The following is a 16,154-nucleotide window of genomic DNA, read 5'->3' as shown; positions in this document are numbered from 1 at the left end:
AAGTAATTAAAATGGTGCACCGGTATCCCATGCTAACAAATCTGTTAGTTTGACCGTTAAATTGATGAGTCAGCACAAGTTTGACCAGAAAAATCTGACGTGGCATGTTTAATAAGCAAGTGATGTGGAATTTTTTTGGGGTTAAGGTGCATCCATCACCCCCAAGTATTTTTCCAGGTGCACCCAGTGGCCTAAAGTAATTTATGGTGCAATTTTGCCCTTAAAGTAATTAAAATGGTGCACCGGTATCCTATGTTAATATATCTCTTACTTTGACTGTGAAATTGATGAGTCAGCACAAGTTTGACCAAAATAATCTGACCTGGCGTGTCTAATAAGCAGATGATGTGGAATTTTTTTCGTCTGCCACTGCTTTGTTTTCTTTGTTCAGTAAATGCTCTTTTTGGCTCTTGGAATTTTTTTCAGAGTAAGAAATTTTTTCAGAGATACTCCTCTAGTCCTATTTATAGGTTAGAGAGAAAAGATATTTTTTGGTCATATTTATAAGGCACTGAGAGAAATTTTTTGTATGGATGTACAAATTTACCCCTCATTTATTATTGTATTGACTTTGTTTATATGAGGTATAATGTGTATTAAATAGGGATAAAGTTGGAAAGTTATTAAAATTTAAATGAGAGTTAATGAAATTTAGGGTTTTCCTTGGTTTGTGTGAAACATGCTGGAAGTGCCTTATAAATAAGACCAGAGGAGTAATATTCAGACAAAACAATGGAATCAACAAGAAAAGCCATGTCACCTGCTTTATTAGACATGCTAGGTCAGATTATTTTAGTCAAACTTGTGCTGACTCATCAATTTCACAGTCAAAGTAACAGATCTGTTAGCATGAGATATCGGTGCACCATTTTAATTACTTTGAGGGCAAAATTGCACCATAAATTACTTTAAGCCACTGGGTGCACATGGAAAAATACTTGGGGGTGCTGGATGCACCTTAACCCCGAAAAAATTTCCACATCGCCTGCTTATTAGACATGCCACGTCAGATTTTCTGGTCAAACTTGTGCTGACTCATCAATTTAACGGTCAAGCTAACAGATCTGTTAGCATGGGATACCGGTGCACCATTTTAATTACTTTGAGGGCAAAATTGCACCATAAATTACTTTAGGCCACTGAGTGCACCTGGCAAAATATTTGGGAGTACCGGGTGCACCTTAACCCTAATTTAAATGCATACTTTTAGGAACATAACCAGAAATTTCTTCTAATTGGTATATTATTGCTTGGTGTATTATTAATAAAATCATATTGCCATTTATGATTACCTAAAAAGGGTTGACAACAAAACAAAGATTATTTGAAGAAAAGAGTAGTCAAATTGGATTGTCAACTAAAATTATTTAACAAAGTGTATTCACATCCATAAGCAACCAATCAAACTTCAAAACAATAAATTGATTATTTTTCAAATGCATTTTGAAAATTTATTAATTGGGATATTAATAGCATAATATCTTTTATGGTGTATATTTCACTTGCATTTTTAAACCATAGTATCTACAGTTTTAAATGTCTTCCTTTCCTATTAAACCAAATGGATTAATAACTTTGGTTCACAATTAAACGTTGCAAATTTAAGGGTACCAAAAAAAGAGGTCACAAATTTATGACGCCCCAAAATTGTGTTTGTTCACTAGGCCACCTATTTATATCTTTATCCGAACTTATTATAACAACATATTAATAAATAAGTGTTGTCTTTCTTAAAATATTCTTGTTAATTAAGTGTATTGGTTAGAATTATCATTATTAGAAAGACTATCTTCGAAAAAAAATATAAATATGAGAGACAAAATAGATTGGGGTTTTATAGACTAAAATAAAAATCAAACAAGATCTTATATTAAATATCAGAGGTAGTATCTTGCTTTTTCTATGTGATGTTAAATTTCCTTAGAACTATACAAATGAATGCATTACTATCATATTAAAATAATTCTACCATATAACATTTTCATGTTTCACACTTCCCTTGCAATGCACAGGAAAAGTTTCTATTTCCTTCTAAAATTATTTATTTTAAGGGTGAGTTATTTATATTATTTTCTGATCATTAATATAAGAGTCAGATAACTAATTAAAAAAATAAATTAAATTAATAAAATATAATAAATATGTATTGACTTTTTAAAATTATCATGGATTTTTTTCCTCATATTTGGGACCATGAATGGCCTTCAAGACTGTACTTCTCCATCTTACCCAGCGCCAACCATGCCAAGATCATCAGGATCCTGTCCATCATCCGGAGAGGCAGCAATTGCATGATGAAAATAGCCATTTTAATATTGATTTGCTAACGATTTCTCTGGACAGTAGATGAAACTGTATGCAAAAAACAGAGTGAACCTAGTTTTTTTTTTTTTTATCCCACATCTGGGAGAATTTTAGAAAACGCTCATAGAAGCAACATAATTTAAAATAACTTTTAATATATTCTAAAATTTCACTGCACTCAAAAAATAAAAATTAAATTAAATTTTGTGGGTAAAATAAATTATTACTTTTATTCTAATTGTAAACAGTTTTATTTATCTTGTGAATTCTCTTATCTTAATTATAAATTATTGTATTCTATTAGTAAACTTGCTTTTTTTGCTTTTTTTCCTTGCAAGGCTATTATTGTCTTTTCAAATTTCATTTTATTATTCCTACAAAAAGTACAGTGAAATTTCAGAGGCTCCAAATGAAATCCTGGAAATGATGTTCTGCAGTGTGCAACACTGTACCATGGGCAATTACGGGGAGGAGGGTTCTTCAGTAATTGTGTTAAAAACTAAGGGCGTTACATATCGATGCCTTTCGTAAAGTTCCAAGTTCGAAACGGTGGCGAGTGCCTGGACCCCACATGGCTGTTCTAGTCGTAAAGGCATTATAGAAGCCTTCTTTACCAAACCTGAGAAGAAATTTCACTCCAATTTTAAAGGGGAAAAATTTTAATTTAAAGAAAATATCTTAGGGCTTGTATGGAAATTGCAAAATCGCGTGCGACCTGCATAGTGGCATCACCGATTCCGTTAAGTTCGCTTCTCTGTGGCCCTTGCTCCAGGAGATCTATCGTTCAGTGTTCCGAAAGTTGCGGCTTTTAGAGAGAGAAAATTGGTGGCAGCTGCAACTGCAGAGGGAGACTGTAGGGGGGGGGGATGGGACGATGGTTTTTTGAACGTTCGGATCGGAGGGACAAAGTGGAGTTTTCTTGGATATTTGGAGGGATTTGAGATTTTCGTTTATTTTTTAATTTTAAAAAAAGCGAATTTGGTGTGACGGATTCGTATTTTGGGATTTGGATACGTATCCTATTGAATTCTGGCCTAAGTGCATGCAATCGGCTGGGGGTGGGCCCGCCCGGAACCCAGGGGTGGGGCCGGCTGGGCGGGCGACATCTACATCGTCAGCCGCATCACCATCTTCTTCATCGTCGGCAGTGTCAACGTCGCATTTGGGGCTGGACTCGTTGCAGCAACAGCAACAACATCAACAACCACAGCACCAGATAGGTTCTAGGCAGGTGTGGATTTATGGGTTCAGCTGAATGTCTATGGTAATTTGGTAGAACATGTACTCTGAGAAGTGTTGGAAGGTGGAGCCTTGTTGTGCTTCTTATGGGGTTTGATTGTGGCACCTGGTGGGTTTTGAAATTGGTTTTTAGTGAACATTTGCATTAAATACATGTACTGGGATGTAGTTACCTTAAAACGTCTAGTTAGTTAGTTGGTCTTGTCTACGAATAATTTGAACAAATTGGTCAAATTAGACAAAGCTGTTAATTTAATAGAATACGGAAAGCGATAGCTGCACTCAACCTGGAGCCCGGCTGCAATTGAGTGATAAATGATGTCAGTTATATTATATCATAGTAACATAAAATCTGCTACAGTCTTTTGTTTTGTTTTATTTTCTTGTTAGTCTTTCATTTGCTCTTGGTTCGTCTGTGATTCTAGTTATTGTCTACTATAATCTTCTACATGTGCTATTACTTTTTCTGCAATCCTCCTGGAAATTGTCTTTAAATATTGATTGATGAGGATTCAAACATCAATCACATGAACATGGACGTTGCTGTTTTGGTTACAACTATCTTCCCTTGATCTTTTTCTCCAGGCGTCATTGTTAGCGTTTGGACTTATTGATAAACTTGATGTAAACTTTTAGTTGATTACAAATATTCGTCATGCTTTTCCCCAATCTCTTTTGGAGTTTTCTTCCATACATTAATGAAGATTTCAAAACAACAGCGTGAATGCGAGTTTAGGTTCTTGTTTCAGTTTATGATATCCCCCCCCTCCCCAACCCAACAATAGGCGTTATCTACGTTTGTTTTATTCCCCTCCCTGGTGTCCTTGTCAATATTTAGACGCACTAATGAGCTTCAACCAGGCAAACCTGAAATGCGATTTGCTAGAAGTGTTTCGCATCTAGTTTAGCCTACTGTCAAATTTAGGTTTAACTGTTCCTGGGGTTTCTTATTTGCTTTATAGTATCGTTCTAGTTCAAAATCTAGGTGAGAAAATCATCATCAGTATTGTTTTCTCTTTTTCAAAATGTTGTGTTCATGCGTATTTTAATGCATGTGGTATGGCAAAGATGCGTAAGAATCTGTCTTTAGAGTTTTTGCTATTTCCTTATGCAATTCGCTAGTTTGCCACCATTTTATATTTGAAAGCTCAGATATATGGAACCTTATCCAATTACGCATTGAAAATTGCTTTAGGATTTTACTACCATTAAAAATGTTGTGGGGACTGTTCATTTTTGTTTTGCTTTTTGTGGAACCTTCCGCTAAATCGTTGATGTTTCTGCTCTATGCAGTCATTGCAACAGCAATTACTTCGAAAACCTGAAGGGAATGAATCCTTTTTAGCATATCAAGCAGCCCTTCACGGGGCATTTGGGGGTAACAATTTTTCATCTCCCAGTCCCATGCAGTTGCAACAATCTCGGAAGTTCAATGAATTAACCCAACAGGGTCCCAGCCAAGAGGCCCAACTCAAGGTTCAAAACATTGAGCAGCAAATGCTAAATCCTGTTCATCAAGCATACCTTCAATATGCACTCCAGGCTGCCCAACAAAAGTCTGCTTTGGCAAGCCAGTCTCAGCAGCAAAATAAAATAGGGATGTTAGGGTCTTCATCTGTGAAGGATCAAGAAATGCGTATGGGAAATTTGAAAATGCAGGAGCTTATGTCTATGCAGGCAGTAAATCAAGCTCAAGGATCTACCTCCAGGAATGTATCTGAACAATTTTCTCATGGGGAAAGGAAGATAGAGCAGGGACAGCAGTTAGCCCCTGATCTAAAAAGTGAGGGAAAGCCTTCAACCCAGGGACCGGCCGCAGCACAATTAATGCCTGGAAATATGATAAGACCTGTACAAACACCCAATGCTCGGCAGGGCATCCAAAATGTCATGAACAACCAGATTGCAGTGTCTGCTCAATTACAGGCTATGCAGGCATGGGCACGTGAGCGTAATGTTGATCTATCACATCCTGCAAATGCTAACTTAATGGCGCAGCTCTTTCCTATGATGCAGTCGAGGATGGTTTCTCAACACAAAGCAAATGAGAGCAGCATTGGTGCTCAGTCATCACTTGTACCTGTTTCAAAGCAGCAGGTTACATCTCCAGCAGGTGCAAGTGATAGCTCAGCACATGCTAATTCATCAAGTGATGCATCTGGGCTGTCTGGTCCTGCAAAAGCCAGGCAAATTCCTTCCAACCATTTTGGTCCACCAACTAATGCTGTTACAGCTAGCCATTCCAGTGACACGGCAGTGCAGCAATTTAATAATCATGGCAGAGAGTCTCAAGCATCCATAAGGCAACCTGCTTTAGTTGGAAGTGGAATGCCTTCTGCACCACCCCAACAGTCTTCTACCAGCATGAGTTTGGGTTCAGATCATCATTTGAATGCAAAAAGTACTTTATCTGGTTCAGAACCTCCACAAATGCAGCATATAAGGAAGTTAAACCAATCATCTCCTCAGGCATCAGGTAGTACAAATGAAGGGAGCTCAGGAAATCATGTGAAATCCCGAGGGGCACCATCTCAGACGCCTCAACAACGACATGGATTTACCAAACAACAGCTGCATGTTCTTAAAGCACAAATACTGGCATTTAGGCGGCTCAAGGTGCAACTCAGCTACCTTTTTCATTCTGTGGGCTTCTGTTTGTATATATCTCAGTTTGCCTGCTTTATGTGTGCCTTTGTTATGGTAGTACTAGTCAAAATGTTATAGATGTATTCTTAGTGTATATTGTTCTCGCTGACATTCTTTTCCTGTTTGTTGATAGAAAGGAGAGGGTAACCTTCCCCAAGAACTTCTTCAGTCTATTGTACCATCACCTCTTGAGCCGCAATTGCAGCAGCCAATCCATCCTTCCGGATGGCAGAATCAAGATAAGTCTGCTGGAAACATCATGCCAGAGCACTCAAGGCTCATAGAATCTGAAGCAAAGAACTTGCAAAATGTCCCTGTAGTTAGTGGACAGGGTTCTTCAAAGCAGGAAAATTTTGCAAGAAATGAGAAATCCACTGTCTCAGCAGTTCATATGCAAGCTAAACCTGTGGCGACAAAGGATCCTGCTCCCATGCTATCTTCTCAAGAGGAAGAGCAACAACCATTTGGTTGCTTTGTTAAGTCAGATCTGGAAAGTGAACGTGAAACTAACAGAAATCCTGTTAGGAATGAGTTGCCGTTAGACAGGGGAAAGGCTATTGCACCACAGCCTTCTGCTTCTGAGTCAATGCAAAATAAGAACCCTTCACAAACAAGCATGGTTGGGCAGCCAAAAGATATAGGATCTACAAGAAAATATCATGGACCTCTATTTGATTTCCCCTTCTTTACTAGGAAACATGACTCCTTTGGGTCATCGATGATGGTAAGCAGCAACAATAATTTGTTATTGGCATATGATGTCAGAGATCTTCTTGCTGAGGAAGGCACGGAAGTGCTTAGCAAGAAAAGGACAGAGAATTTAAAGAAGATTGAAGATCTACTAGCAAACAACTCAGAGAGGAAACTAATGAAGCCAGATCTTGTGTTGAGGTTACAAATTGAAGAGAAAAAACTTCATCTTAGAGGTCTTCAGGCACGTTTAAGGGATGAGGTTGATCAACAGCAACAAGAGATAATGGCAATGCCAGACAGGCAATATCGTAAGTTTGTTAGGCTCTGTGAGCGTCAGCGTATAGAACTGGCTAGGCAAGTGCAGGCATCACAGAGAGCTATAAGGGAGAAGCAACTCAAATCTATATTTCAGTGGCGTAAGAAGCTTCTTGAGGCACACTGGGCAATACGTGATGCTCGGACTGCTCGGAACAGGGGGGTGGCAAAATATCATGAGAGAATGTTAAGGGAATTTTCGAAACGTAAAGATGATGACAGGAATAAAAGGATGGAAGCCTTGAAAAATAATGATGTTGACAGATATAGGGAGATGTTGCTGGAGCAGCAGACTAGCATGGCGGGTGATGCTGCTGAGAGATACTCTGTTGTTTCAACTTTCTTAACGCAGACAGAAGAGTATCTTCATAAGCTGGGAAGTAAGGTAACGGCTGCCAAGAATCAACAGGAAGTAGAGGAGGCAGGAAAAGCTGCTGCTGCTGCTGCCCGGTTGCAGGCATGCTTTATCAATCCCTTCTTCTGTCCCCACTCTTTTAGTCTAAAAGTTAGATAAAAATAGATATCAATGGTCTAAGAAAAATGTTTATGTCTCTATTTTTCTTTACAATATAATTTATTGTTGATTTTGGTTTCTTTTCCGTGCATACAAAATAAACATGTTCCTCCGCAAGCTTGACGCTTTGAATCACTTGTTTACCACTGTGGTTATTTGGGTTTGACTGAAGGGTCTTTCTGAAGAAGAAGTCAGAGCAGCAGCAGCTTGTGCTGGAGAAGAAGTGATGATTAGAAATCGTTTTATAGAGATGAATGCTCCTAAAGATGGTTCATCTGTCAGCAAGTGAGTGTGATTTCCGTTATAAATAATGTTTCTTTAGCCTGAGAATAAAAACACTACCAAGGGAAGATGTAATATTATTACTATCTGTGGACTTGAAATGTGTTTGAGGAAATATGTTAATTACAATGATCTGATGCTACATGCATTCATGTTTACTGGACTTCATTTCCTTTATTCCTTTTGATTCTTTTAATGATTATGTTGAATAATGCATTCGATAATTACTTTTATTGCTCACTTCACAGATATTACAGCCTTGCTCATGCTGTGAATGAGAAGGTCATAAGGCAACCATCAATGTTGCGGGCTGGAACATTGAGAGATTATCAGCTTGTAGGTTGCTGTATTTGATGACATTACTGTTATGTGTCTTTTTGAGTCATTTAAGATTTTGACGTGCTTCTATTGTTTAAGGTCGGCTTGCAATGGATGCTTTCTTTGTATAACAACAAGTTAAATGGAATTTTGGCAGATGAGATGGGTCTTGGCAAAACTGTGCAGGTTAGTGTTTTAATTGCTGGAGCCTTTGTGATATTCATGCAAGACATTCTTTCGAAGTAACTTTTATTTTTTAGAGTACTGCACAATATTTATTCTTTTACTTTTCTGTATCTTCTATGTCTTCTCTCTTTAGGTTATGGCATTGATTGCCTATTTAATGGAATTCAAAGGAAATTATGGCCCACATCTCATAATAGTCCCGAATGCTGTTTTGGTTAACTGGAAGGTAAGATACCCTTCTCTTTCTAGGACGTTCCTTTCTCTTCTTGTTGTGTCCTTTAACATGGAGGTTTTTCATTGTGCAGAGCGAGTTTTATAACTGGTTGCCATCTGTGTCATGCATTTTTTATGTTGGAGGGAAGGATCAACGATCAAAATTATTTTCTCAAGTGAGTGTGTATCAGCTTATTTTGGTAATCTGTCAAGAGTATTTTAATGTTCATTTAGGAATTGCCTTTTCTGTTATGCATACAGGAGGTTTGTGCGTTGAAATTTAATGTCCTTGTGACAACTTATGAGTTCATCATGTATGACCGGTCAAAGCTTTCAAAAATTGATTGGAAGTATATCATAATTGATGAAGCACAAAGGATGAAAGATAGGGATTCAGTTCTAGCACGTGATCTTGATCGATATCGTTGTCAAAGACGCCTACTTTTGACTGGAACCCCCTTACAGGTCTGCTTTACTTCGACACGTGCATTGTTCTGAAGAAATGCATGCGTTTGTACTTATTGCTGTTAACTGTGTACCCCGTGATCCATGGCTAACTTGGTTGAGACAATGTTAGAATCTGGAAAATAGAAGTAGAAATAGGGGAAAAGGGGAAGAGAGAGAAGAGAAAGAGTAGAGAAGAATAAGAACTCTAGAACCAGAATCTGTAATTCTAGAGAAGAGAGAAGAAGAATGAAAGAAATAGAGAGAAAAGAAGAAAGGAAGGGAGAGAGAAAAGGGAGAGACTAGAACCAGAATCTAGTTCTAGGGAAACAGAGGAGAAAGTTAGGGAACTGTATAATCATTCATTCATCCATGTCATAAATAAAAGACATGTCTAATGTTTATAGCCTAATAGAGTAACTGCAAATAACTGCTCTTTCCTAAACACATAAAACTGACGTTAACTGACATTATATTAAAATAACAGACATAGGACATTAAACTGACACTAATTTAGAATAACTGACATAAGACACTTATGATGGCTAATACAAGATCACATGATAGACATGAGACATAAAGCATAATACTAGTAAAGGAAGCTAGTTCCTATCAGACAACATTTCATGTGTTAAGGCACATGTTCTGTATGTCAAATTTCGTGCAGATTTTGATTGAGAAATCATATAGACACACACGTCGCACAATATTATGAATATGGCTTATGAACTGAAAAAAGCAGTGATTTTCATCACAGAATGATTTGAAGGAGCTTTGGTCACTTTTAAACCTACTCCTTCCTGAGGTTTTTGACAATCGGAAAGCATTTCATGATTGGTTCTCAAAACCTTTTCAAAAGGAAGGCCTTGGTCAAAATGCAGAGGATGATTGGCTTGAGACAGAAAAGAAAGTTATAGTTATCCACCGACTTCATCAGATTCTTGAGCCCTTCATGCTTAGGCGTCGTGTTGAGGATGTAGAAGGCATGCTGCCAGCAAAGGTTAGACTGTGGCCCTTTGATCTTCTGCTTTTTATATGGTGGTTTGCTTCTAATATAAGTGCTGCTTGGCAGGTCTCTATAGTTTTGCGATGTAGAATGTCAGCTATCCAGAGTGCTATTTATGACTGGGTCAAATCCACTGGTACCCTTCGTCTTGATCCTGAGGATGAGAAACACAAGGTTCAAAAGAATCCAGTCTACCAGGCAAAGCAATATAAAACGTTAAATAACAGATGCATGGAGCTGCGTAAAACTTGCAATCATCCGTTGCTTAACTACCCATTCTTCAGTGACTTGTCCAAAGATTTTCTTGTAAAATCTTGTGGGAAACTGTGGATCTTGGATCGAATCCTTATAAAACTTCAAAGGACTGGACACCGAGTTCTGCTCTTTAGTACTATGACAAAACTCTTAGACATTTTAGAAGAGTACCTACAATGGCGACGGCTTGTGTACAGAAGAATTGATGGAACAACAAGTTTAGAAGATCGTGAATCAGCTATAGTGGATTTCAACAGTGCTGGTTCAGACTGTTTCATCTTCTTGCTTAGCATTCGGGCTGCTGGGCGAGGCCTTAACCTTCAGTCTGCTGACACAGTTGTCATATATGATCCTGACCCAAATCCCAAAAATGAGGAGCAGGCAGTTGCTAGAGCTCATCGCATTGGGCAGAAAAGAGAAGTCAAAGTTATCTACATGGAAGCTGTTGTAGACAAAATCTCCAGCTACCAAAAAGAGGATGAACTGAGAAGTGGAGGCACTGTTGATATGGAGGAAGAACTTGTAGGTAAGGATCGTTATATTGGATCCATTGAAAGCCTAATAAGGAACAATATTCAACAGTATAAGATTGATATGGCCGATGAGGTCATTAATGCTGGACGTTTTGACCAAAGAACAACACATGAAGAGAGACGCTTGACTTTGGAGACATTATTACATGATGAAGAGAGGTATCAGGAGACTCTCCATGATGTTCCCTCGCTACAGGAGGTAAATCGCATGATTGCTAGGAGTGAGGAGGAGCTTGAATTGTTTGATCAGATGGATGAGGAATTGGATTGGATTCAAGAGATGACAAGTTATGATCAGGTGCCTAAGTGGCTTCGAGTAAGTACAAGAGAAGTAAATGCCACTATTGCTGCTTTATCAAGAAGACCATCAAAGAATACTCTATTGGGTGGTGATGTTGGCGTGGAATCCAGTGAAATGGGATCTGAAAGGAGAAGGGGACGACCCAAGGGAAAGAAGAATCTTAATTATAAAGAGTTAGACGATGAAAATGAAGAATTCTCTGAAGCAAGTTCTGATGAAAGAAATGAATCTTCAGCCCATGAAGATGAAGGGGAGATTGGAGAATTTGAAGATGATGGACTGAGCGTGGCAGATGGAGCTCAACCCAATGGTAAGGATCAATTGGAAGATGGTCCAATTTGTGATGTTCGATATGAATTTCCTCCATCTACAACAGAGAATGTTAGAAACAATCTTACAGCCGAAGGATCTGGATCCCCAGGCACGTCCTCAGACAGTCAAAGGTTGACACAGACAGTATCTCCTTCAGTTTCCTCGCAGAAGTTTGGTTCCCTCTCTGCTTTGGATGCCAGGCCAAGTTCCCTTTCAAAAAGGATTGTATGTGTCTTTACTTCTTATTTTTATTTTCTTAATCTTTTGTTTTGAGTATTTGGCTGTTTTCAACTTGTTCAGATTAGGGTTTGAGAGGTTTGATTTTGTTCTGGACTAGGACTGAACTGAACTGACCTTATTGGTTTTGCAAAATGTAGGACTTCATCAGATTTTGGTTTAGGTTGATTTTGTCCAGTTTAGTTCTGATTTGCTTCAAATTTCTTGAAGTGATTTTTGTATTTTTCACATCTTGGTATTTTTTTGTTATAATTTTTTTCAGACATTTGTTATCCTTTTTCAAACAAGTTAGTTGGACTCTTGTGCTATTTTTTTTTGGGTTCAATCTCAACAATGTGTCGGGAAAATAGTCTAATTCATTGTTGGCCTAATTCATTCTTCAGCTGTCCCCAAAGAGAGATGTTATAATTGGTTCGATTTTTATGGATCTGTTGAAGCCAAACCAACAACTGAATCAATTAAATATGTTTTGACGTTCTTGAAACCGATTGTCGTGATTTTTTTAAAATTTTTTTTGATAAGTTCAATTGGTATCGTTTGGTTTAATTTTGAACGTCCTTAGCTCTAATGATGATGTGGCCATTTTCCCAGACTGATGAGTTAGAGGAGGGAGAAATTGCTGTATCTGGTGATTCTCACATGGATAATCAACAATCTGGGAGTTGGATTCATGATCGTGATGAAGGTGAAGATGAACAAGTTTTGCAACCTAAGATTAAACGTAAACGTAGTCTTCGTGTTCGGCCTCGTCATGCCCTGGAGAGGCCTGAGGAAAAGTTTGGTGGTGAGGTGGGATCTCTTCACCGTGGAGAATCATCTCTTTTGTCTGTTCATGCAGACCATAGATATCAAGCGCAAGCAAGGACGGATCCTGAAGAAAAGTCATTTGGAGGATCCAATGCCAGCAGGCATGATCAGAATGAGTCATCCTTGAAAGTAAAGAGAAATTTACCTTCAAGGAGAGTAGCTACTGCCTCCAAATTTCAGGGCTCACCTAAGTCCAGTCGATTGAACTGCATTTCTACTTCTGAGGATGGTGGACACTCGAGAGAAAGTTGGGAGGGGAAGCCTATCAACTCTAGTGGGTCTTTGGCCTTATCCTCTAAAATGCCTGAAATCATCCAAAGAAGGGTATGTCTTGTGTGGTGATCTTCATCTTTTCTATATTTTCCGGTCTTGTGTTTTCCTAGAATGAATAGTTCTTAGTGTGGGTCAGAAGGAATGTTAATCAAAAACCATTATTGATTTCTCCAAATTTGATATATATAATAATATTACGAGACATGAAGAGTACTTAGGTATCTGATGATGCACATTAGGTTTTCTTCGTATGGACTGCAATCCTGGAAATATGGCCGTTGTCCTTTTGCAACTATAACTAAGACAACTGTTGCCTATATGAAACTATCCTCACTTCTCCTGTTGAACTTGGTCGGGGAAATGTGCAAGTGATGAAGTGGTTTTGGTGAGTTAATTCAAGCTTGTTAATCAAAATTGGCTAAATGAGGGAGGGCACTTAATTGAGGCTGCAGGTCATGCTGGAATTGATACTCAATTCCTTTTTCTCTTATCATGGGTGGTGTGGTGGAAGGGCTTCTGGGTAGTGATAGTAATGTGATGGCTTGTCATGTTCGATGAATCTCTCATTGCACAGTCTTCCTGTGACATCGCTGTCTTAAGTAGAGAAATCATGCCATATTTAACTTTAATTGTCTAATTCAACGATCCTGGTACATTTATAAGATGCCCAAAGGATAAGTCCAGCTAACACGAAGGTCGTTGTGTACTGTAACTATTTGAACTGTAACTATTGTCTGCCTGATTATGCACTGTAACTATTTGAACTCAAAAAACTTCTTTACTTGCAGTGCAAGAATGTAATTAGCAAGCTCCAAAGGAGAATAGACAAGGAAGGTCATCAAATTGTACCTTTGCTAAAAGATTTATGGAAGAGGGTTGAAAATTCTGGGTACACAGGTGGATCTGGGAATAGTCTGTTGGATTTGCGGAAGATTGACCAGCGAATCGATAGATTGGAGTATAGTGGTGTGATGGAGCTTGTGTTTGATGTGCAGTTCATGCTGAAGAATGCAATGCATTTTTATGGGTTTTCACACGAGGTGAGAACTTCCTGTGTCATTGTCTTTGTGATATGGATATCGGGGAAAAATGCACTAGCTTGTTGAATTTGCGTCCTGGATATTTCTGGCGAACATTCATCTCTGAGGCTTTATTTCTTACTATATGTTAAAAAAACTGTGCCGGTAATTATGCAATGATCCTAGGTAAACACTCAAATCACTGATTGTTCATAAGTGCAAAATCAACCCAAAGAATTATTAAATGTCTGTATGTCAGTGACCACCATGTTCTGTTGTTTCAGCATGTTTCAAGGATCACTTCATCCCAAAAACCGAAGCTTTAACTGTTAGGTGAATGATCATGGATGATTTTATTTATATCTTCTATAAGCACCTCGTGCAAAAGCCCTTGGGCTTGAAGGACAGCAATCACACCTTGTAGTGGAATGTACTTTAATTAGATTGGGAATAAAACATTAGCTTCCCTTGTGCTTTTTTAAACCTTAAATATACCTTTCTACTCACAGTTTAAACCTATTTGCCAAGGGAGCTTTTTTTTTTCCCCCTGCCAACTGTTTAGAGAGCTTACAAACCTATGCTTTTTTTCTAGAAAACTCTTACGGCCTAGTTCAATCTGGTGCAAACCACTAAAAGGTTAGTTAAGGTGTATACTCAGTAAAACTAGTGGGGCTGAGTGGTGATTTTATAACTTTTGAATTGAAACCTGAGACTAGAGCAAGCTAGGTTTGCTCAAAAACTCTGGTGGTGAATGCAAACTACTCTTGTGACTATTCTTGGTAATCCATCTTTCTCCTTATGGTCCTAGCTGGTATCAATTTCTATTTCATTTGCCAGAGATTGCTTATTGATAGAGAAACTCATTGATGCATCCAGTTCTTGCGTAGATTTTGGTGCACAGTGCTTGTATCATCATCATCATTTAACTTACCCATCATAATTGAAGATGCATTTACATGTACGACTTACATTAGACTAATGATTTTTGAGAAAGATTAGCATCAATGTTGGTTGAGTTCAATAGTATACTGGCTTTTGTTTTTGACTCTTGTGAGGTTGTATTTGGCTGTATGGATTTTGTAACCTGTAAGTACATCGGTGATTCAAAATTTTTATATGACCTGTTGATCCTTTTGCCAGTTGAACGACATATTATCTCTATATCAAACTCTTTTGGAAGTGTTGAGTTCTCATGGATATATCATTATTTACAGGTAAGATCTGAAGCAAAGAAGGTTCATGATCTCTTTTTTGATATCTTGAAAATTGCTTTTCCTGATACGGATTTTCGAGAAGCAAGAAATGCACTTCCTTTCTCGGGTCAAATATCAGTCGGTGCTGTAACATCTCCCAGGCAAATGGCTGGTACCCAAACCAAGAGGCACAGGACGATAAGCGAGGTGGAAACTGATGCAAGCCCTTCACAGAAGCACCTGCAACGTGGATCTGCTTCAAGTGGGGAAAACACCAGGATCAGAGTTCACATTCCACAGAAGGAATCAAAATCTGGAAATGGAGGTGGCAACATCCGGGAACTTCAGCAGGATGATTCTCCACTGCTTACTCATCCAGGTGAACTGGTTGTATGCAAGAAGAGAAGAAATGACAGGGACAAATCATTGGTGAAGTCTAGGACTGGGTCAGTTGGCCCGGTCTCACCACCCAGTATGGTCCCTGCTGCAAGAAGTCCAAGGCTTGGTTCAGTCCCAAAGGATGCAAGACTGGCGATTGGCCAGCCATCTCAGCAACCTAATGGCCCTGGTGGGTCAGTTGGCTGGGCAAATCCGGTAAAGCGGTTAAGGTCAGATTCTGGGAAGAGAAGACCAAGTCATCTGTAGATTTCTCGAGGGATTCACATTATGGAAAAAGGATGCTGTTAGATTGAGGAAGAATTTGTTAGCTTAAAAATAGAGTTTAGCCCATACTGTTAATATAGATTTTTAGGTCCTCCACCATTGTCATTCATGATACCTCATTGCTTTAAATATCAATGGTTCTCCAATTTTTTGTATCCGGGTATCTGCGTTTTGAGGCAGTTGTGTTCCTTATAGATAGGTGAAAATCATGTATAGTTAACTCGTTGCTTCGTGATAGTCAAAGGCATCCGCCAATGTAAGTAAAAGCTTTATTCACTAGTTCCCTACCAAATTATTTATTATGGGAATTAAGTATGGAATGAACCTCTTCACTTGCGTGTAAGCCAGAGGAAAAATGAATCACATGGAGTAAGAGGCTTGGATTTTTGGCAAGCTGCAGC

At 38.5% G+C, this 16,154-nt stretch overlaps 1 protein-coding gene across 2 annotated transcripts; it reads left to right on the top strand.

Annotated features, from left to right (window-relative positions):
• Positions 1-2,950: 2,950 nt before the first annotated feature.
• On the top strand, positions 2,951-16,146 carry LOC114727825 (ATP-dependent helicase BRM). Of its 2 annotated transcripts, none has more exons than XM_028914588.1 (14): positions 2,951-3,535; positions 4,837-6,159; positions 6,323-7,654; positions 7,884-7,996; positions 8,242-8,329; positions 8,411-8,497; positions 8,631-8,723; positions 8,803-8,886; positions 8,972-9,175; positions 9,912-10,154; positions 10,227-11,786; positions 12,390-12,929; positions 13,667-13,918; positions 15,112-16,146. In XM_028914588.1, the coding sequence occupies exons 1-14, from the start codon at positions 3,347-3,349 to the stop codon at positions 15,733-15,735; spliced, it is 6,732 nt and encodes a 2,243-aa protein (XP_028770421.1). In that variant the 5' UTR covers positions 2,951-3,346; the 3' UTR covers positions 15,736-16,146. The 2 variants fall into 2 exon arrangements, with proteins under 2 accessions (XP_028770421.1, XP_028770422.1); XM_028914589.1 differs by having other exon boundaries at positions 3,456-3,652.
• Positions 16,147-16,154: the final 8 nt, after the last annotated feature.

Source organism: Neltuma alba, unplaced genomic scaffold (genome assembly GCF_004799145.2).
Source record: "Neltuma alba isolate B1F8T4 unplaced genomic scaffold, ASM479914v2 tig00012508_pilon, whole genome shotgun sequence".
In the NCBI taxonomy this organism is placed as follows: Eukaryota; Viridiplantae; Streptophyta; class Magnoliopsida; order Fabales; family Fabaceae; genus Neltuma; species Neltuma alba.
Note: the sequence above shows the minus strand (reverse complement) of the source record. Positions and strands in the feature narration are given on the sequence as shown.

Bases quoted from the DNA above. Each gene is read 5' to 3' on its own strand.
- LOC114727825 (XM_028914588.1), top strand. From the start codon at position 3,347: ATGCAATCGGCTGGGGGTGGGCCCGCCCGGAACCCAGGGGTGGGGCCG. The intron at 7,655-7,883 runs GCATGCTTTATC...GTTTGACTGAAG, and splicing joins CTGCTGCTGCCCGGTTGCAG to GGTCTTTCTGAAGAAGAAGT. The intron at 9,176-9,911 runs GTCTGCTTTACT...TTTTCATCACAG, and splicing joins TGACTGGAACCCCCTTACAG to AATGATTTGAAGGAGCTTTG.